Below are 22,783 nucleotides of genomic sequence, written 5' to 3' on the forward strand. Positions count from 1 at the left end.
GGAATGGCCTAGTCAAAGTCCAGACCTAATCCCAATTTAGATGTTTTGGCAGGACTTAAAACAAGCAGTTAATGCTTGAAAACCCACAAATGTGGCTGAGTTAAAGCAGTTCTGCATGGAAGAGTGGGCCAAAATTCCTCCATAGCGATGTGAGAGACTGATCAACAACTACAAGAAGCGTTTGGTTGCAGTCATTGCAACTAAAGGTGGCACAACCAGTTATTGAGTGTAATGGGGCAACTACTTTTTCACACAGGGGCATTGGGTGTTGCATAACTTTGTTTATGAAATAAATGAAATAAGTATGTAATTGTTGTGTTATTTGTTCACTCAGGTTCCCTTTATCTAATATTAGGTTTTGGTTGAAGATCTGATAACATTCAGTATCAGAAATATGCAAAAGTAGAGAACATTTGAAAGGGGAAAATACTTTTTCACAGCAATGTATTTTGGGGTGGGGGCTTGACCGTGCCCACCTTGCCCACCGAATACCCACATGGGGCCAATTGGGTCATGCCTGCTGGGTAGTTATATTTCCAATTAAGTCTGATTTACATTAAACTCTTTCATCAAGAAAGTTGTGCAATCACTTTTCACTTATCTAGATTATGATGGTGTCTGTGTAGTGCTTTGCTCAAAGTTATACATTTTAATGAATTTCTTCACTCATGCATGTGATGTTTTCATTTAGTTGAGGGCGGCTCAGTGAAATGTGTCTCTTTGTCAACAAAAAACCAACTGAATGATCTTATTAAGAAATGCAGCAGCCATGACTGAAGCCAAATGAGAGGGGGGTGGGTTTAATGTGGGTGTCTCTTGTTTGTGTGTTCGCACCTGGCAAGTGTTTGCACATTCACTTTGCCAAAACAGTACACAGTTACAGTCACTCACCCTTCTAGATAACGTGAAACAGTCTAACCAGGTCCTGTGTCTTGATGTCGCCCAGACTAGCTAGTGCTAGCCAACTTCTTTCACCAATTAGCTTTAGCCATCTGGTGTGCGACTGTGGCAAAGTTGGTTTGACATTGGATAGCCTATCGCTGGAGCTAGTTAGGGACCGTCAATAAATTACATAATGTAAATGGGACAATATTTTCATTAAATGCTTTCAATATTTGTATATACATTTCTCCAATGTATAGTTGGTTTGAGGTTTTTAAGTCATTGAAATGTGGAGCTATTGACATTTTAAAATATTGTCCCATGTACATTGTGTAATTTACTGATGGTCCCTAACTAGCCCCATAGGGATATCGAATGTCAAACCAAATTGAACATGGGCATTACGATGGGGTTGCGTACAGCTGTGCTCCAAATGTATGATTATTTGGGTGCTGCTAGCTGTGGGCATGTGTGCAGGATTGAAATAAACCCAACCCAAGGAAAACTTACGATATTTTTTTCCCTTATCATCTCACAAATCTCAGTTTTGGATGAAACTGACTTTATGACCAAAAATATTATTATATTTACACTTTAATCAATTTTGACACTAGAATAATGTTTCTGACTGATATCGATGCCACATAGGCTGTTTTCAAAATGAGAAGTTGCTTTTTAGGGGCAGTCACTCTTTAATGGTCTTGACTTTCCTATTTATTTAATGAATGCAGAGAGAGGTTATCTTAATTGTTTTGTTATAGAGCGGCAATAAAATACACACAATGGATCCAATCAGCCATTACCTTAGCCATCCCTTGATTAAACAACAACTGAATGAAATTGTTTTGTTTATTTTCCAACCTCATTAATTGAGGGACATGAGTAGGGTTCCTAGATGACTGGTGCATAAAACAGCTATTTACACAGATATCTGACAGTGGTGTGTTTTTCACATTGACAGAACCGACTGTTGATGAATGCATAGGGCTCTATTCAGTCTGTATCGCTGAAGCGTTACAGATTGCACGATAGAAATGGAAAGGTAATTTCTGATTGAGCCAACAATTTCTGATTTAGCCTACTGTGAATGCAGTCTTGGCTAACGCGGGAATATTGCAGTTACATTTAAATTATGCTGTAACGCTGAACTTCCACAATACGGATCGAATTGAGCCCTTGGTCACGAAAGTCATTTCACTGTTTTACCTCCTATGATACTTTGTCCATGAAGTGTGAAAGGTATATACAGCACATGCCTATGACCATCATCTTATTGTGTTAGACGACTTTGATGTGTAGCCATCTGCCACCAAATGTAATTTCCTCAGTCAATATTCCCTAATGATACCAATCAGACCATTCCAATAACAAAGAAAAACAGAAGCTTTATCTTGTGAGACCAAATGAAAGTCCTTATATTGCAGGGGGCTACGTCAAAATACAAGTACCTATCTCCAGTAATACATTGACTGATTTATTTCTACTGTCAGATACAACAACATACATCCTAAAAGGTCATGTTAAATACTTTGGTAGAGAAGAGAACACACCCATATTTGACCTGGCACAGACATACACTACCAGTCAAAAGTTTGGACACACCTACTCATTCAAGGGTTTTTCTTTTCTTTTTACTATTTTCTACATTGTAGAATAATAGTGAAGACATCAAAACTATGAAATAACACATATGGAATCATGTAGTAACGAAAAAAGTGTTAAACAAATCAAAAGATATTTTATATATTTGAGATTCTTCAAACAGCCACCCTTTGCCTCGATGACAGCTTTGCACACTCTTGGTAAATTCTCTCAACCAGCTTCATGAGGTAGTCACCTGGAATGCATTTCAATTAACAGGTATGCCTTCTTAAAAGTTAATTTGTGGAATTTATTTCCTTCTTAATGCATTTGAGCCAATCAGTTGTGGTGGTGGGGGGGGGGGGTTTACAGAAGATAGCCCTATTTGGTAAATGACCAAGTCCATATTATGGCAAGAACAGCTCAAATAAGCAAACTGACATGAAGGTCAGTCAATACGGAACATTTCAAGAACTTTTTCTTCAAGTGCAGTCGCAAAAACCATCAAGCACTATGATGAAACTGGCTCCCATGAAGACCGCCACAGGAATGGAAGACCCAGCGTTGCCTCTGCTGCAGAGGATAAGTTCATTGGAGTTACCAGCCTCAGAAATTGCAGCCCAAATAAATGCATCACAGAGTTCAAGTAACAGACACATCTCAACATCAACTGTTCAGAGGAGACTGTGTGAATCAGGCCTTCATGGTCGAATTGCTGCAAAGAAACCACTACTAAAGGACACCAATAAGAAGAAGAGACCTGCTTGGCCCAAGAAACACGAGCAATGGACAATAGACCGGTGGAAATGTGTCCTTTGGTCTGGAGTCCAAATTGAAGATTTTTGGTTCCAACCGCCATGGCTTTGTGAGACACGGTGTGGGTGAACGTATGATCTCCGCATGTGTAGTTCCCACCGTAAAGCATGGTGGAGGAGGTGTTATGGTGTGGGGGTGCTTTGCTGGTGACACTGTCTGTGATTAATTTAGAATTCAAGGCACACTTAACCAGCATGGCTACCACAGCATTCTGCAGCGATACGTCATCCCATCTGGTTTGGGCTTAGTGGGACTATTATTTGTTTTTCAACAGGACAATGACCCAACACACTTCCAGGCTGTGTAAGGGCTATTTTACCAAGAAGGAGAGTGATGGCCTGCATCCGATGACCTGGCCTCCACAATCCCCCGACCTCTACCCAATTGAGATGGTTTGGGATGAGTCGGATGGCAGAGTGAAGAAAAAGCAGCCAACAAGTGCTCAGCATATGTGGGAACTCCTTCAAGACTGTTGGAAAAGCATTCCAGGTGAAGCTGGTTGAGAGAATGCCAAGAGTGTGCAAAGCTGTCATCAAGGCAAAGGGTGGCTATTTGAAGAATCTCAAATATAAAATATATTTTTATTTGTTTAACACTTTTTTGGTTACTACATGATTCCATTTGTGTTATTTCATAGTTTTGATGTCTTCACTATTATTTTACAATGTAAAATAATAGCAAAAATAAAGAAAAACCCTTGAATGAGTAGGTGTGTCCAAACTTTTGACTGGTACTGTAGAAATGAATAATATTGAAGAAGAACACTCAACTACTGTACAAATGAATAAGAAACTACAATTTCAGCATACAAAAAAGCATATTGGGCATTAAATTCCCTTTGAACAAATAAATATCTAATATCCACGAATCTACTCTTCCACGCACTAATTGGGGTTATATGAAGTTCTAAAGCAAGCAGATTTTTACACCTTTGCTGAGACGGTATGTACGTTGAAATGCATCAAAACAATACCCACTTGGTCTAAGTGTGCAACTATCTCCTCATTGAATACAGTATCTTTGGTAGAAAAATATGACAGTACAGAAGAACCATGAAAATGAAATATTTACACATAATACAGTTTGCACCAGTATGACAGTTCAACATTATTACCACTATTTCAAGCCAGAGATCTAATCGGTGGGAAAACTGGGAAAAGAAGTCAGGAATCACTGATAAACAGTGATCCTTTATGGGATTATAAAGTAGCAGAGGGATTGGCCTGAAGGCAGCTCACTTATATACAGAAAAGTACTTGAATGAAGAGGAGCCCAATTTCTCAGATACTCTCTGGCCACGTGTTGAATTTTAACAAGACCCCTTAAAGGATTTCGCACAAAAAAAAGGGAGAGAGAGCCTTCAGAGATTAAAGAATGATTAAGATTGGTCCATCATTCCAGTGCAGTCTATCCATCTCCTGTCTGTTCAATGCACTCAGGTCCTCCACAGCGGCCAGATCCATCCACAAATGAAGTAGTTCCAGTCAGCTAACGAGAGGACAACGGGGATTGGCTGGGAGACGCTGGAAGACGCGTGCAGTTTCAAGTGTCTCCTGGGATGCCGGTGGCTCCAGTACACAGGTTTGAGATCAGTCCCAGTCGTCTTTGCACACACAGGCACACTCCTCGTGGTGTTCCAGGGGCACGTCGGTCATGGACTTCTGCAGGCCTCGGCCCCCGCTTCGGTGCTTCAGCAGGAGAACCTACAGAGGGCGGCGAACCAGAGAGCAGATTGAGAGTTGCCCTCCACCAAAAACAACATCAAACACATTTACACATCAAATGCTTCAATTAGCTACATAGCAGAAATGTCTCCGTGATAGGCTACATTAGTTATACATCAATGACATATTTCAAACACCAAATAACAGGATGGAATTTAGCTTGGGTTCATTATGCTGATCTTTCTAAAAAATAATTAACTTTTTGGATAAGTAGCACATAAATGTTACCAGGTAGGTACTTTTAAGGACCCTTGTCTAGAAATGCAAACTTCCCAACAATTCCAGGTTCTCCAGAAATCCTGGTTGGAAGATTCCAGGATTCCCAGTGTATTCCCTCCTGATTCCAGGAATATTCAAACTTCTGAACTTTGTAACGCTACCCATGCCAAACTTTCACCTCATGGTACTTGTTGACGACCCGGGTGGGCACACACTGGCAGTCGAAGCAGCGGTGCGAGCAGCAGGCACAGTTACCCCCGCAGCGCTTCACCAGGAGGCAGCTAGGCCAGAAGATGGCGTCCGTCCTCTTGAGCTCCTCCCTCAGGGAGACGGAGAAGTTGCGCGGCGTGCAGCTGTACAGTCTCACCTCTTCTCTCAACAGGTTGAGATCCACCCCTGTTCAAGAAATAGTTTAAGCTCATCACGTCAGCCTAACATTATTAAATACATTTTACTCAGTTCCAAAGAAGGGGCATCAATTGCTAAGCTGAGGTTAAATTGCCATTTTCAAAAATGGTAGAACTTTAAACTTTTTCAAGACAGTTTTATGCTGAACTGCAGCTGTATATCTGTTTTTCCCTCCATATCAACATGACAGACTTTTCTTCCACTGCAATTCCTGTCACTACAACCCCAGCTGTTAGCCGTACCTCTGGATTTCTTGTTGTGGAGGAATGACTTTCCCAGGATATGCCAAGAGGGCTTGTACAGGTCTTCCATGTCCCGCTGCCATCTATCGGGATCCAGGTACTTCATGACCTCCTCCACGGTGCTGAGGCCAGCCACGGCATCAGACAATGCATCTGCGCTCTGCAGAGATGGAGCTGGAGTTACCTCGGGCTTCAATACACTCTAAAGAAAACCGGCACAAGGGAAGACGGGGGAAAAAGTTGTTAGACTTCAGCCTCATGGTCTTAACTGAATTAAGCATAATTGAATAGATTATTTTAGAGAGCCCGATACAATAACTGCATTGAATCAGAGGTTTAAACTGAATTATACAGGTATTACAGGCAAACCCCCTGAAAAGTAACATAAGCTTTACATAATGAGTGATTGTGCTACAGTGCATTAGAAAACCGAACATCAAAGCTCCATTCATTTTGGTGTCTACATAGATTCCACAGCTCTTCACTTAGATAGATTTCCATCCAGAAATAACTTCAGTCAGTAGCAACAAGGTTTAAGCTGAGACTCCTTTCTGTTACGATGAGGGGCAGTATTGTATTTTATTTAAATCTGCCTAAGACCCGGAATGGTGCAGTAGATCGATACCTGGGGTATTGGTATCACCACATGACCAGGGTCAATAGAGCTCTGTTCAAAAGTAATGCACTATATAGGGAATAGGGTGTCATAGCCATAGTCTCTGCTCACTCTGTCTGAAAAGTCAGCTTGCTAGTAGCTTTATGTGGCGATACCGACCTAATACTGTTTGATTGACAAGTTGAGCACTGATAATATTGACACTTCAGCACTGAAAGTGTAACTTTATTTGGTACATTAACTCCTAATGGGATCAAACTCCCTATATTGTCACAGTGTATCAAAAGCTTTGACAATACACATTTGTAATATGTTACTTATAATCCTATGTGAAATGTCTAATGCCTACATGACAAACAGTCAATAGAAAGAAATATTGAGCTGAGTCATAAAAGGAGAAACAGGGATTTGATTTGATGAGGAAAATACAGTTCAGCTCAGACAGAGTAAAGAGATACGGAATGAATCAGCGAAAATCACCCGCTATTGGATTGGCATTGTCACACTGAATGGCAACGATACAGGAATGTCTGTTCTGATTTACTGACAACATAATACCATGTAATACATTCTGATATTACAGTCAGCACTCCCTTTGGTGCTGCCACTGCATGATACGATTAGAGAGGAAGGCTACAGAGTTTAGCAACATGGCTGAGGCAGAGGTCGGAAAATGTTGTTTATGTAAATGATTTTATGCCGAGTGGGTTAGTGCTCTTTGATATCTTTGGTGCCTTGTATGAACAACTTCACATTGAATTTGAACATCTGGAAATTTACTGTGAATGGCGGCCTCTTAGGCAAATGGACAAAGTCAAATGTGACAGGAATATTGATCCAAATGCACTGGTCATGCAGTTCGATCAATAAGACAATAATTATCCTAACAACCAAGAAGAACATCAAGAGCATGACAGAATGGTATCGGGAGGTCATGCAAGGCAAAACATCATGGCATTGCTTTTCTATGAGAAAGAACAGTGGAGATTTTTGCTCGCTATTTGAATCCTGTTACTGTTGCCTGGTCTTGGCAGTTGGTATGAGTGTGGAATGGAAACCATTAACAGCTTGTGAATGTCGACGGTGCTACACTCCTCCAATTAACGGCACTCCGTAGGCATGGCCTCGTAAGTGGCAGCCAAACACTCCTTCAGAGACAAATGAAATGCAGTGAATAAAGCTTTGGGAAGGAGCTGAGAGGCCTGACTAAAGGCATTGGGGAACAAAGCACTTAAAAGGGCCACAGTTACTTTTGACTGGCATGAATTCTCTGAAATCGTTAAACTGGTATCGAGAATCTGGTCGTCGGGTATCTTTAGTTTTTCCTCAGATGTTTGAAGTGTTCAGGTGTAGCAGAAGCTGTCATCTATTATGGGATGGTAGATAGGGCAGCAAAGAAGGTTCTTTCCAAATATAAATGTGGTGAAACTTATCAGTGATGGAACAATGCCCAGATCGGCTCAAAGGTGAAAGTCTGAAGAAGTTTGAGTGATAGTGTTCGTAATTGAATGACCAGCACTATCCATCTGTTTCCTATATTTGTAACTAACTGCACCACCACAAAACACAATTGTATTTGTATTAAAAAGCAAAACAACCTAAATAAATGTGATGAACTGAGTCAGACTACTTTTGTGCTTTCAGCCAATTATTTGCACGGTTATCAAAATTTGCAAGTCATCAACTTGACTCCCTTTGACATAGCTAAGCTATGACCTCTCCTTAGCAACCCTGCAAATATTTTGCCTCATAACTGCAGTTAACATGTTCACATTCTAACTCTTTTCTTGTGTTGCCTGATACTTAGTATTGTATCTTAGCCACAACTTCGTCGGGTAACAATTAATCTCAAGAGGTATAAAACCCAGACACAGAATAGCATCTATTGTATTCTGCAGCTATCGCTAAAAGGTGTTTCAAATTGGTTGCAGGCTGTGTCCATCTTTTAGAAACTAGCTTAGCAGGCAGACGAGGGACAGCAACTCCTCCCAGAAACGACAGAGGAGTGGATAGTGTGTAGAGTGAGGAGTGAGCTGAACTAGACATCTGAGCTATGTGGTGTGCATGCACATGTATTATGTCAGGAGGCACTGAAGAATGTCTGACAAGGCTTTATGAATACAGGACAATGTATCCATCAAAATCCTTGAAGCGCAATCTCATTGAGCAAATGAGATTGTGTGTATATATATATCATAAATGTGTGTGTGTATATATATATATATATATATATAGTTACAGAATATTACATACATACACTACATGACCAAAAGTATGTGGACACCTGCTCGTCGAACATCTCATTCCAAAATCATGGGCATTAATATGGAGTTGGTCCCCCCTTTGCTGCTATAACAGCCTCCACTCTTGTGGGAAGGCTTTTCATTAGATGTTGGAACATTGCTGCGGGGACTCGCTTCCATTCAGCCACAAGAGCATTAGTGATGTCGGGCATTGATGTTGGGCGATTAGGCCTGGCTCGCAGTCGGCGTTCCAATTCCTCCTAAAGGTGTTCGATGTGATTGAGGTCAGGGCTCTGTGAAGGCCAGTCAAGTTCTTCCACACCGATCTCGACAAACCATTTCTGTACCTTGCTTTGTGCACGGTGGCATTGTCATGCTGAAACAGGAAAGGGCCTTCCCCAAACTATTGCCACACAGTTGGAAGCACAGAATCGTCTAGAATGTCATTGTATGCTGTAGCGTTAAGATTTCCCTTCACTGGAACTAGACCATTATTCCTCCTCCACCAAACTTTACAGTTGGCACTATGCATTCGGGCAGGTTGCGTTCTCCTGGCATCCACCAAACCCAGATTCGTCCGTCGGACTGCCAGATGGTGAAGCGTGATTCATTACTCCAGAGAACGCATTTCCACTGCTCCAGAGTCCAATGGTGGCGAGCTTTACACCACTCCAGCCGACGCTTGGCATTGCACATGGTGATCTTAGGCTTGTGTACGGCTGCTCGGCCATGGAAACCCATTTCATGAAGCTCCCGATGAACAGTTATTGTGCTGACGTTGCTTCCAGAGGCAGTTTGGAACTCGGTAGTGAGTGTTGCAAACATGGACAGATGATTTTTACACGCTATGCTATGAGCTTGTGTGGCCTACCACTTCGCGGCTGAGCTGTTGTTGCTCCTAGACGTTTCCACTTCACAATAACAGCACTTACAGTTGACCGGGGCAGCTCTAGCAGAGCAGACATTTGACGAACTGACTTGTTGGAAAGGTGGCTCTTCAGTAAGGCCATTCTACTGCCAATGTTTGTCTATGGAGATCGATGTTATTCATGAATATGGCTGAAATAGCCGAATCCACTTATTTGAAGGGGTGTCCACATACTTTTTTTATATATAGTGTATTACATACACTCACCGGACAGTTTATTAGGTACACCCATCTATAGTAGTACCGGGTCGTACCCCCCTTTTCCTCCAGCCTGAATTCTTCAGGGCATTCTACAAGGTGTCGGAAACGTTCCAAAAGGGATGTTGCTCCATGCTGAGGCGATGGCATCACGCAGCTGCTGCAGACTGGACAGAGGTACATTCATGCTGTGAACATGTTTTGTACACTCAGTGTATACCTGACATGGTCCCTGTGTGTGAGGTGCATACTTTGGTTTCAAAGTAGATTTGTTTAAGAAACACTCTGGGTGACCCTGATTTAGCCCACTGCAGTAAAAGTTACCTTTCTGTGCCATCGACCACACTGCAATTGAGGTTGGTATAAAAATAGGTTCTTAGTCTCTTGGCATTGCCAGTCATATCCTTTCACTAGTCTCTCTCTCTCAATGGCTTTATTGGCATGGGAAACACATGATTACTTTGCCAAAGCAAGTGAAATAGATAAACAAAAGTGAAATAAACAATAAAAAATTAACAGTAAACACTCACAAAAGTTCCAAAGGAATAGAGACATTTCAAATGTCATATTATGTCTATATACAGTGTTGTAGCGATGTGCAAATAGTTAAAGGACAAAAGGGAAAATAAATAAACATAAACATGGGTTGTATTTACAATGGTGTTTGTTCTTCACTGGTTGCGCTTTTCTTGTGGCAACAGGTCACACATCTTACTGCTGTGATGGCACACTGTGGTATTTCACCCAATAGATATGGGAGTTTATCAAAATGTGATTTGTTTTCAAATTCTTTATGGGTCTGTGTAATCTGAGGGAAATATGTGTCTCTAATATGGTCATACATTTGGCAGAAGGTTAGGAAGTGCACTCAGTTTCCACCTCATTTTGTGGGCAGTGTGCACATAGCCTGTCTTCTCTTGAGAGCCAGGTCTGCCTAGGGCGGCCTCTCTCAATAGCAAGGCTATGCTCACTGAGTCTGTACATAGTCAAAGCTTTCCTTAATTTTGGTTCAGTCAGTTTGGTCAGGTATTCTGCCACTGTGTACTCTCTGTTTAGGGCCAAATAGCATTCTAGTTTGCTCAGTTTTTTTGTTAATTCTTTCCAATCTGTCAAGTAATTATCTTTTTGTTTTCTCATGATTTGGTTGGGTCCAATTGTGTTGCTGTCCTGGGGCTCTGTGGGGTCGCTCTCTCTCTCTCTCAAATGGAATTTCATGAGCACTCGTTGTCTCACAGTAAGTGTGAAGGCACAATGGACCTCAGTCCTGTAAAGAACAGGCCAACTTACTGGAGGTATAGTGTGAAAAATGGATCACCCTGACGCTGACATTTAGGGAGACAATGGTATTTCAGTTTGTTTTCCTTTTTTTTCTCCCCATTCAGAGATCCTCTTTCCTCCAAGCCATGCTATGTTTTAACAGCCTCTTCGCCGGTCCCTTTAGCTTTTCCAAAATCTCTTCCTGTGAATTACAGACCGGGTCTTATTTTTTCCCCTTTCCATGGAAGTGGTAAAGAGAAATTATTGTTTGTTTAAATACAAACTCAACTGCTGCCCACACGGCCTGAGGTTCCAGTAGCGCTGGTTTACCACAGGGAAAAAGTGCTGCTGTACAGTGGGGCCTTCCAGCGCCCGAGGAATGCTCAGAGAGAAGCCAGGCCAAGCTACCCTTTCCTCTCGTGATTTCCGCCAGTAAACACTCGGCTGCCCCGATTCTTAACATGAATGACAGGCTGCCTTGTTCTTGCTCTGTCAATCTATCAATACTCTCAAATATCAAATATGTGTGTACGGATAGATGGATGGACAGATGGATGTTGGCATTATTTAGGTATGTATATACAGTATGTACAGTGCCTTCAGAAAGTATTCATACCCCTTGACTGATTCCACATTTTGTTGTGTTACAACCTGAATTCAAAATGTATTAATGAGAAATATCTAATTTACATACAGTGGGGAAAAAAAGTATTTAGTCAGCCACCAATTGTGCAAGTTCTCCCACTTAAAAAGATGAGAGAGGCCTGTAATTTTCATCATAGGTACACGTCAACTATGACAGACAAATTGAGAAAAGAAAATCCAGAAAATCACATTGTTGGATTTTTAATGAATTTATTTGCAAATTATGGTGGAAAATAAGTATTTGGTCACCTACAAACAAGCAAGATTTCTGGCTCTCACAGACCTGTAACTTCTTCTTTAAGAGGCTCCTCTGTCCTCCACTCGTTACCTGTATTAATGGCACATGTTTGAACTTGTTATCAGTATAAAAGACACCTGTCCACAACCTCAAACAGTCACACTCCAAACTCCACTATGGCCAAGACCAAAGAGCTGTCAAAGGACACCAGAAACAAAATTGTAGACCTGCACCAGGCTGGGAAGACTGAATCTGCAATAGGTAAGCAGCTTGGTTTGAAGAAATCAACTGTGGGAGCAATTATTAGGAAATGGAAGACATACAAGACCACTGATAATCTCCCTCGATCTGGGGCTCCACGCAAGATCTCACCCCGTGGGGTCAAAATGATCACAAGAACGGTGAGCAAAAATCCCAGAACCACACGGGGGGACCTAGTGAATGACCTGCAGAGAGCTGGGACCAAAGTAACAAAGCCTACCATCAGTAACACACTACGCCGCCAGGGACTCAAATCCTGCAGTGCAAGATGTGTCCCCCTGCTTAAGGCAGTACATGTCCAGGCCCGTCTGAAGTTTGCTAGAGTGCATTTGGATGATCCAGAAGAGGATTGGGAGAATGTCATATGGTCAGATGAAACCAAAATATAACTTTTTGGTAAAAACTCAACTTGTTGTGTTTGGAGGACAAAGAATGCTGAGTTGCATCCAAAGAACACCATACCTACTGTGAAGCATGGGGGTGGAAACATCATGCTTTGGGGCTGTTTTTCTGCAAAGGGACCAGGACGACTGATCCGTGTAAAGGAAAGAATGAATGGGGCCATGTATCGTGAGATTTTGAGTGAAAACCTCCTTCCATCAGCAAGGGCATTGAAGATGAAACGTGGCTGGGTCTTTCAGCATGACAATGATCCCAAACACACCGCCTGGGCAACAAAGGAGTGGCTTCGTAAGAAGCATTTCAAGGTCCTGGAGTGGCCTAGCCAGTCTCCAGATTTCAACCCCATAGAAAATCTTTGGAGGGAGTTGAAAGTCTGTGTTGCCCAGCGACAGCCCCAAAACATCACTGCTCTAGAGGAGATCTGCATGGAGGAATGGGCCAAAATACCAGCAACAGTGTGTGAAAACCTTGTGAAGACTTACAGAAAACGTTTGACCTGTGTCATTGCCAACAAAGGGTATATAACAAAGTATTGAGAAACGTTTGTTATTGACCAAATACTTATTTTCCACCATAATTTGCAAATAAATTCATTAAAAAAAAGTTTTTTTTTTCTCATTTTGTCTGTCATAGTTGACGTGTACCTATGATGAAAATTACAGGCCTCTCATCTTTTTAAGTGGGAGAACTTGCACAATTGGTGGCTGACTAAATACTTTTTTTCCCCACTGTAGGTATTCACACCCCTGAGTCAATACATGTTAGAATCACCTTTGGTAGCGATTACAGCTGTACGTTTTTCTGGGTAAGTCTCTAAGAGCTTCTCACACCTGGATTGTACAATATTAGCCAATTATTCTTTAAACAATTCTTCAAGCTCTGTTAAATTGGTTGCTGATCATTGCTAGACAACCATTTTCAAGTCTTGCCATAGATTTTCAAGCAGATGTACACTACCGGTCAAAAGTTTTAGAACACCTACTCATTCGAGGGTTTTTCTTTATTTTTACTATTTTCTACATTGTAGAATAATAGTGAAGACATCAAAACAATGAAATAGCCACCCTTTGCCTTGATGACAGCTTTGCACACTCTTGGCATTCTCTCAACCAGCTTCATGAGGTAGTCACCTGGAATGTACTTCAATTAACAGGTGTTAACTGACATCAAGGTCAGTCAATACGGAAAATGTTCAAGAACTTTGAAAGTTTCTTCAAGTGCAGTCGCAAAAACCATCAAGCGCTATGATGAAACTGGCTCTCATGAGGACCGCCACAGGAATGGAAGACCCAGAGTTACCTCTGCTGCAGAAGATAAGTTCATTAAAGTTACCAGCCTCAGAAAATGCAGCCCAAATAAACTGTTCAGAGGTGACTGTGTGAATCAGGCCTTCATGGTCGAATTGCTGCAAAGAAAACACTACTAAAGGACACCAATAAGAAGAAGAGACTTTCTTGGGCCAAGAAACACGAGCAATGGACATTAGACCGGTAGAAATGTGTCCTTTGGTCTGGAGTCAAAATTGGACATTTTTGGTTCCAACCGCCGTGTCTTTGTGAGACGCGGTGTGGGTAAACGGATGATCTCCACATGTGTATTTCCCACCGTAAAGCATGGAGGAGGAGGTGTTATGGTGTGGGGGTGCTTTGCTGGTGACACTGTCTGTGATTTATTTAGAATTCTATGCACACATAACCAACATGGCTACCACAGCATTCTGCAGCGATACGCCATCCCATCTGGTTTGGGCTTAGTGGGACTATCATTTTGTTTTTCAACAGGACAATGACCCAACACACTTCCAGGCTGTGTAAGGGCTATTTTACCAAGAAGGAGAGGGATGGAGTGCTGCATCAGATGACCTGGCCTCCACAATCCCCCGACCTCAACCAAATTGAGATGGTTTGGGATGAGTCGGACCGCAGAGTGAAGGAAAAGCAGCCAACAAGTGCTCAGCATATGTGGACTCCTTCAAGACTGTTGGAAAAGCATTCCAGGTGAAGCTGGTTGAGAGAATGCCAAGAGTGTGCAAAGCTGTCATCAAGGCAAAGGGTGGCTATTTGAAGAATCTCAATAATAAAATATATTTTTTATTTGTTTAACACTTTTTTGGTTACTACATGATTCCATATGTGTTATTTCATAGTTTTGATTTCTTCACTAATATTCTACAATGTACAAAATAGTAAAAATAAAGAAAAACCCTTGAATGAGTAGGTGTTCTAAATCTTTTGACCGGTAGTGTAAGTCAAAACTATAACTCCGCCACTCAGGAACATTCACTGTCTTCTTGGTAAGCAACTGCAGTGTACATTTGGCCTTGTGTTTACAGTTATTGTCCTGCTGAAAGGTGAATTAATCTCCCAGTGTCCTGTGGAAAGCAGACTAAACCAGGTTTTCCTCTAGGATTTTGCCTGTGCTTAGCTCTTAGTTTATTTTTTATCCTGAAAAACTCCCCAGTCCTTAACGATTACAAACATACCCATAACATCATGCAGCCACCACTATGCTTGGAAATATGGAGAGTGGTACTCAGTAATGTGTTGTAATGGATTTGCCCCAAACATAACACTTTGTATCCAGGACAAAAAGTTAATTGCTTTGCCACAAGTCAAGGGGTGTGAATACTTTCTGAAGGCATTGTATGTATGCATGCAGGTTCAATTTACATTACATATGTATCTGTCCGGCACGCTGTACATATCTTCCTACTATATATTCAGTTTATAAACCAAGTGTTAACACCCTCTATCCCAAGCTGCTGTTCAAACAAATGCAAATCTGAAAGTGCTTCCCAGAAATCTGCAGTTGATTCAATCCCAGTCTAGTGTAAAGAATTCAAATCCCAAACAATCACCTGAAAAACCTCCACACTCAGCAGTTGCACCCTGAAGATATGTTTTTTTCTGTCAGCCAGAGGATGCATTACAGAGATCTGTATCCTATCTAAACGGCTTCATCACAGTCTACAGCACTTATGATGTACTACCACAGATCCCCAAATCATCAACAACAGAAAGCAACAGTGAAAACAGCATGGTGGCAGAATTGTAGGTTCCAATACTCTCCCCCTATTGGACATTATAAGTAGCCCCTCACGATCCAGCCACACCTCTTGATGTGCACTGTACGCCAGGAGACTAAGCTTCCCTTCCACTAGAATAACAGAACAGTTCTACCACAGAGCAAAAACAAATGGACAAATTGTAGACCTTAGGAGAGATCAACATTGCTTTTGGGAATCACTGTTTAAGAGGCAAAAATCCTACAGCAAACTGGATTCTTACAAGGTTATGGATTCAGAGGTTTGGAGTGCCAGTGTAGTAAATGGTTTAAGGTATTTAATAAGGTAATTCGTATTTACTAATTCTAATTAGGATTGATGAACACTACAGCAAAGTTAACCTAGGGTTCAGAAGAGTGGCTGCTGCTTTAGCTAATAAAATACTAGATCTCAGATCCTTGTTTGATTCACTGTAGGTTAACGTTCAGATGATCTGTGGTTTGTGAATAAAACTAGAGTAGAAGTAAGCTCTCCTCATCTTTTGTACCCTCATGACTTTCACATACATAAATAAATGTATTCATTCCCCATCTTAGAAGTTGTGCAGTGCTTGGATGGGAGACTAAGCAAAGCAAGTTGATGGGCCGTGGATTTGGTGGAGGATCTATTCTCTATGGATTGACAGGAGTCACTGGGGACATTGTTCTGTAAAAAGGTGCTTTCAAATCAGTAAAGTCCTTATTCTCTGTAAATCTATCTGCTTTATAAGTATCTCTCCTGATATTCGTCTTGAAGATAAAGGAGAGAAACGATACAAAAATCAAGTCCCATCTGGTCTTTCAGACAACATGGTGCTATATGGCAGGATGATTAAACACCAAAGCTTCTCGTTCTTTTTAGCATGAACTGAAAAAGACGAACAATACCTTTGTTCCACGGGAGACAATGAAACTCATTTAGCAGAGATTGAAAGGTCCGGGCATGCACAAATGCTTTAGTAAACACCTCGAGGAAATAAATAATGTTCTGAGCAGGGTATCACACATCAAAGAGAAACATACCTATTAAATCATTTCTGGAGGATATGCATCAGAAATTACCTTCCAGTAATCATTGACGTGTAAAGTGAGATGGGATATTGGAACGGAAAGCACCGCAGCACACAGCCACTTGTCAATGCCACAAACGTTTTTCAACGCCCAAAATTACGTAGTATCAAAGGTCCACTCTCAAAAAAACCTTGTGAGATTTATGATACGAGGGATCATAATGTTCTCCAAGGCATTGAGTATGTTCACATGCACAATAATAATTCGATATTAAACTGAATATGACAGTAGGCCGAGTATGGCAATAGTCATGTAAACACCTTACTCTGCTTATCTTAATCGGCGTAAGGTCAAAATCGAAGTAAGCATACACCGATTAAAACACATGGTTTTCTGAGCGATCTTTCAAATTATTAGGACATGTAAAAACCTTAAATCAGCGTTCCAGCAGTATATTTGATCTGCACGTGTGCTAGTACCAGCTGAGCGAGTCTCCTTCTTTAGCGCGAGTGAAGTGTGTTAGGAACAACTGAATGTATGCTTCTTAGAAGTAGTTTTAACATACAAACTTTATATGTCCGAAATAACATGTTCACTGTGGTAGAACGTTTATTTTGATTGCCGATTTTCTGCATTTATCAGAGTGCCATCAGGTAGCCTGATTTCAGATGTGTCCATGTAAACAGGATTAGGGAAATCGTTCTTCTTGCAAAGCATGTAAACGTTTTAATCAAACTATTATATTAATGTGACTATCTACAATAATCACATTATTGAGTGCATGTAACCGTACTCAGTGATAGGAAAACATATTTGATGAATGGCGCCGGAGAAGATGGCTGCCGTTTTACAGCCCGCTAACCAATTGTACTATTATGTGTGTTTTTTTGCGTTATTTGTAATTTATTCTATACATAATGTTTCTGCCACCGTCTCTAATGACCAAAAAGAGCTTCTGGATATCAGGACAGCGATTACTCACCTCGTAATGGACTAAGATTTTTTCTTTAACGAGTGGGACGCAAAGGATATCCTACAGACACCCGACAAGGCCTAAATCCCCGTCATTCGCATGAGAAAGAGACAGAGATATCGTGGACATAGGTCGGCGTGCCTTGTAAGGATCCTCTTCCATCAATCCTATTAGCCAATGTTCAATCAGATTAAGGTTATCCTACCAACGGGCCATTAAAAACTGTAATATCTTATGTTTCACCGAGTCGTGGCTGAACGACGACATGGACAAAATACAGCTGGCGGGATATACGCTACATCGGCAGGATAGAACGGCTGACTCCGGTAAGACAAAGGGTGGCGGTCTGTGTATATTTGTAAACAACAGCTGGTGCATAAAATCTAATACAAAGGAAGTCTCAAGGTTTTGCTCGCCTGAGGTAGAGTATCTCATGATAAGCTGTAGACCATCCTATTTACCAAAATAGTTTTCATCTATATTTTTCGTAGCTGTCTATTTACCACCACAAACTGATGCTGGCACTAAGATTGCACTCAATGAGCTGTATAAGGCCATAAGTAAACAGGAAAACACTCATCCAGAGGCAGCGCTCCTAGTGGCCGGGACTTTAATGCAGGGAAACTTAAATCCGTTCTACCTAATTTCTAGCAGCATGTTAAATGTGCAACCAGAGGGAAAAAAAACTCTAGACCACCTTTACTCCACACACAGAGACGCGTACAAAGCTCTCCCTCGCCCTCCATTTGGCAAATCTGACCATAACTCTATCCTCCTGATTCCTGCTTATAAGCACAAACTAAAGCAGGAAGCACCAGTGACTCGGTTAATAAGGAAGTGGTCAGATGACGCAGATGCTAAGCTACAGGACTGTTTTGCTAGCACAGACTGGAATATGTTCCGGGATTCTTCCGATATCATTGAGGAGTACACCACATCATTCACTGGCTTCATCAATAAGTGTATCGTTGACATCGTCCCCACAGTGACAGTACGTACATACCCCACCAGAAGCCATGGATTACAGGCAAAATCTGCACTGAGCTAAAGGGTAGAGCTGCCGCTTTCAAGGAGCGGGACTCTAACCCGGACGCTTATAAGAAATCCCACTATGCCCTCCGACGAACCATCAAACAGTCAAAGAGTCAACACAGGACTAAGATTGAATTGTAGTACACCGGCTCCGACACCCGTCGGATGTCGCAGGCCTTGAAAACGATTACAGACTACAAAAGGGAAGCACAGCCATGAGCTGCCCAGTGACACAAGCCTACCAGACGAGCTAAATCACTTCTATGCTCGCTTCGAGGCAAGCAACACTGAAGCATGCATGAGAGCATCAGCTGTTCTGGATGACTATGTGATCACACTCTCCATAGCCCATGTGAGTAAGACTTTTAAGCAGGTCAACATTCACAAGGCCGCAGGGCCAGACGTATTACCAGGACGTGTACTCCGAGCATTCGCTGACCAACTGGCAAGTGTCTTCACTGACATTTTCAACATGTCCCTGACTGAGTCTGTAATACCAACATGTTTAAAGCAGACTACCATAGTCCCTGTGCCCAAGAACACTAAGATAACCTGCCTAAATTACTACCGACCCATAGCACTCACGTCTGTAGCCATGAAGTGATTTGAAAGGCTGGTCATGGCTCACATCAACACCATTATCCCAGAAACCCTAGACCCACTCAAATTTGCATACCGCCCCAACAGATCCATAGATGATGCAAATCTCTATTGCACTCCACACTGCCCTTTCCCACGCTGAACCTCAACACGGGGGCCCCTCAGGGGTGCATGCTCAGTCCCCCCCTGTACTCCCTGTTCACACATGACTGCATGGCCAGGCACGACTCCAACACCATCATTAAGTTTGCCGACGACACAACAGTGGTAGGCCTGATCACAGACAACGATGAGACAGCCTATTGGGAGGAGGTCAGAGACCTGGCCGTGCGGTGCCAGGATAACAACCTCTCCCTCAATGTGATCAAGACAAAGGAGATGATTGTGGACTACAGGAAAAAAAAGAGGACTGAGCACGCCCCCATTCTCGTCGATGGGGCTGTAGTGGAACAGGTTGAGAGCTTCAAGTTCCTTGGTGTCCACATCATCAACAAACTATCATGGTCCAAACACACCAAGACAGTCGTGAAGAGGGCACGACAAAGCCTATTCCCCCTCAGGAGACTGAAAAGATTTGGCATGGGTCCTCAGATCCTCAAAAAGTTCTACAGCTGCACCAATCAAGAGCATCCTGACTGGTTGCATCACCGCCTGGTATGGCAACTGCTCGGCCTCCGACCGCAAGGCACTACAGAGGGTAGTGCATACGGCCCAGTACATCACTGGGGCCAAGCTTCCCGCCATCCAGGACCAGGCGGTGTCAGAGGAAGGCCCTAACAATTATCAAAGACTCCAGCCACCCTAGTCATAGAATGTTCTCTCTGCTACCGCACGGCAAGCGGTACCGGAGCGCCAAGTCTAGGTCCAAAAGGCTTCTTAACAGCTTCTACCCCCAAGCCATAAGACTCCTGAACAGCTAATCATGGCTACCCGGACTATTTGCATTGCCCCCAACCCCAACCCCCTCTTTTATGCTGCTGCTACTCTGATTATTATTTATGCATAGTCACTTTAACTCTACCCACATGTACATATTATCTCAATTAGCTCGACTAACCGGTTCCCCCGCACATTGACTCTGTACCGGTACCGCCTGTATATAGCCTCCCTACTGTTATTTTATTTTACTGCTGCTCTTTACTTTTGTATTTTCTTAAAAACTGCATTGTTGGTTAAGGGCTTGTAAGTAAGCATTTCACTAATGTCTACACCTGTTGTATTTGGCGCATGTGGCAAATACAATTTGATTTGATTTGATTTGATATTTGGTCAAGGGAGGGAGCATGGCTAGCAAAGGGTCTCAAGTCACTGGATAGGATGTTTTTTGTCTAGATCTGCATGACTTCTGAAAAGTTATAATCTAATGACACTTTGGGTCATTGAACAATCCAAATGGATCACCTTTAAACTGGAACATGGCTGAAGTTGGTGACATCAGTTTTAGTCACATTCACACAGGCCTCTACACTCTTGGGAAAAAAGGTGCTATCTAGAACCTAAAAGGGTTCATCCTTGAACAAAAAAGGACTCTCTTATGGTGACAGCCGAATAACCCTTTTGGAACCCTTTTTTCTAAGAGTGTATGTGCAAACGTAGGGTTAACTATGATCGGCCCAGCATACTATTAGTCTTGACAGATATCATTAAAGCTTAATGAACACAAACTGCTTCCTCTGTGCTGTCTCCTACTGCAGAAAATGGGTTACAAGTTATTACACAACCAAATGAATGTCAATTATTATAATGTTTAGGGCAAATTGCATGAAAGGCACTTAGTATTAAGGTCAGGTCAGGCCTTTGTTTATGTGTATATATGTGTGGGTGGGTCCCTTCAGTTTAGCATTGAGGCCTGCAGATTTCATCTAATGAATAAAGCTGGTTGTATACACTATACGGTGTAGAATAAGGACTCAGCTCCACATTAGATCACCTTTATGGTATGAAAGTATATGGCACATTTTAAGTAGAATTTTGGGTGAAAAGAGAGTCATGGCTCACATTAATAGAAGAAGGACAACATGTTAGGCAGCTGTATTCTTGAGATTCTGAAAAAGTATCAGAAACCTGAAAAGAGTCAGAAAGTACAGTAAATGCATTTGTATAAAGAAACACATGGAAGTGTCAGCTCATCTATCAAAGAGAGCAGAGTCAATATAACCAAGTGAAAGAATGTGGTAATTATAAACCAAAAGAAAACTGTGAAAGCGAATGAAAAAAAAAAAAAAACTATCTCGTTCTCCGAAAAAAGGGAAAAGGTAAAACAGACATAAAGAAGCACCGTCGCTGACCTCCTTTTCCCATTTGTGCTTGTCAGGAACATAAATGATTTCTCTGTGCTGCAGGCCATTACGGATTAATGAAGGGAAGAGCTGTTTACTTAGAGTGAGGCGCACACAACTGCAACATGACAGGTTAAAACATGGCAGTCTTCACTTCAGTTTATCTCTGGGTCTTTGTAAGTGAAATGTGTGGGTATGAAGGGGCCTCTATGTGTGTGGTCTGGGATGAGGAGAGAGAAGGAGAGAGAAGGAGGGGAGGGGGAGGTTGGGGAGAAGGGGAGAGAGAGGGGGGGTCAGGAAAGGGTAAAAAGGTGAGAGAGGGTTTAGAGAGAGAAAGAGGAGAGGCGAATAGGATGCCTGTGTGTGTGTAGGATGTAAACAGACAGACAAGGTAATGTGATCTTGCATGATCTAAATTGGGACTATTCACACACATCCTGCCAATAGAGCCTGACTGAATCGTGAGAGAAAGGATGGAAGAAACTGAGAAAAAGAGAGACAGAATGAGAGAGCCATGTAAAAACCTGTTATTTCAGACACAAGCCCAGAGCTAATAGTTGGCCTCTTCCATCTCTTAATCAATTTTTTATATCAAATCAAATTGTATTTGTCACATGCACCGAATTCAACAGGTGTAGAGTTTACTGTGAAATGCTTACTTACGAGCCCTTTCCCAACAAAGCAGAGTAAAAGTGCAAGAATGTAAGTATATATCTATTTGCGAGAAGAAAAAAAACATATGGGGGATTGGAAGGGATGCAAACAATTACATTGATGGAAGTTACAACCTATCTGCAATATTAAAGCTGATCTACCCCTAAAAAAAATATATATATATATATATATATATATATATATATATATATATATATATATATATATATATATATATATATATATAGAAGAAAAGAAAAAAAATGTCAGTGCAAATAAATTAACATAAAATAATAAAGGGCTCAATGCAAATAGTCCCTGTAGCCATTTGATTAACTGTTCAGCAGTCTTATGGTCCCAGACTTGGTGCTCCAGTACCACTTGCTGTGCGGTAGCAGAGAGAACAGTCTATGACTTGGGTGGCTGGAGTCTTTGACAATTTTGAAGGACTTCCTCTGAAACCGCATGGTATAGAGGTCCTGGATGGCAGGGAGCTCGGCCCCAGTGATGTACTGGGCCGTACGCACTTCCC

General features: G+C 41.9%; 1 protein-coding gene across 1 annotated transcript in view; it reads right to left on the reverse strand.

Moving 5' to 3' along the window:
- Window positions 1-3,946: 3,946 nt before the first annotated feature.
- Window positions 3,947-22,783, reverse strand: part of LOC121546234 (platelet-derived growth factor C-like) — a 79,858-nt gene continuing 61,021 nt past the window's right edge. Inside the window, exons 4-6 of the mRNA XM_041857336.2 lie at window positions 5,873-6,074; window positions 5,401-5,618; window positions 3,947-4,982 (exon numbers count right to left, since the gene is read on the reverse strand). Of these exons, the coding sequence (XP_041713270.1) occupies window positions 4,869-4,982; window positions 5,401-5,618; window positions 5,873-6,074 (534 nt within the window). The 3' untranslated portion in view covers window positions 3,947-4,868. The remainder of the gene's footprint in view (window positions 4,983-5,400; window positions 5,619-5,872; window positions 6,075-22,783) is intronic.

The sequence above is a fragment of the Coregonus clupeaformis genome, chromosome 3 (assembly GCF_020615455.1).
Source record: "Coregonus clupeaformis isolate EN_2021a chromosome 3, ASM2061545v1, whole genome shotgun sequence".
Taxonomy (NCBI): Eukaryota; Metazoa; Chordata; class Actinopteri; order Salmoniformes; family Salmonidae; genus Coregonus; species Coregonus clupeaformis.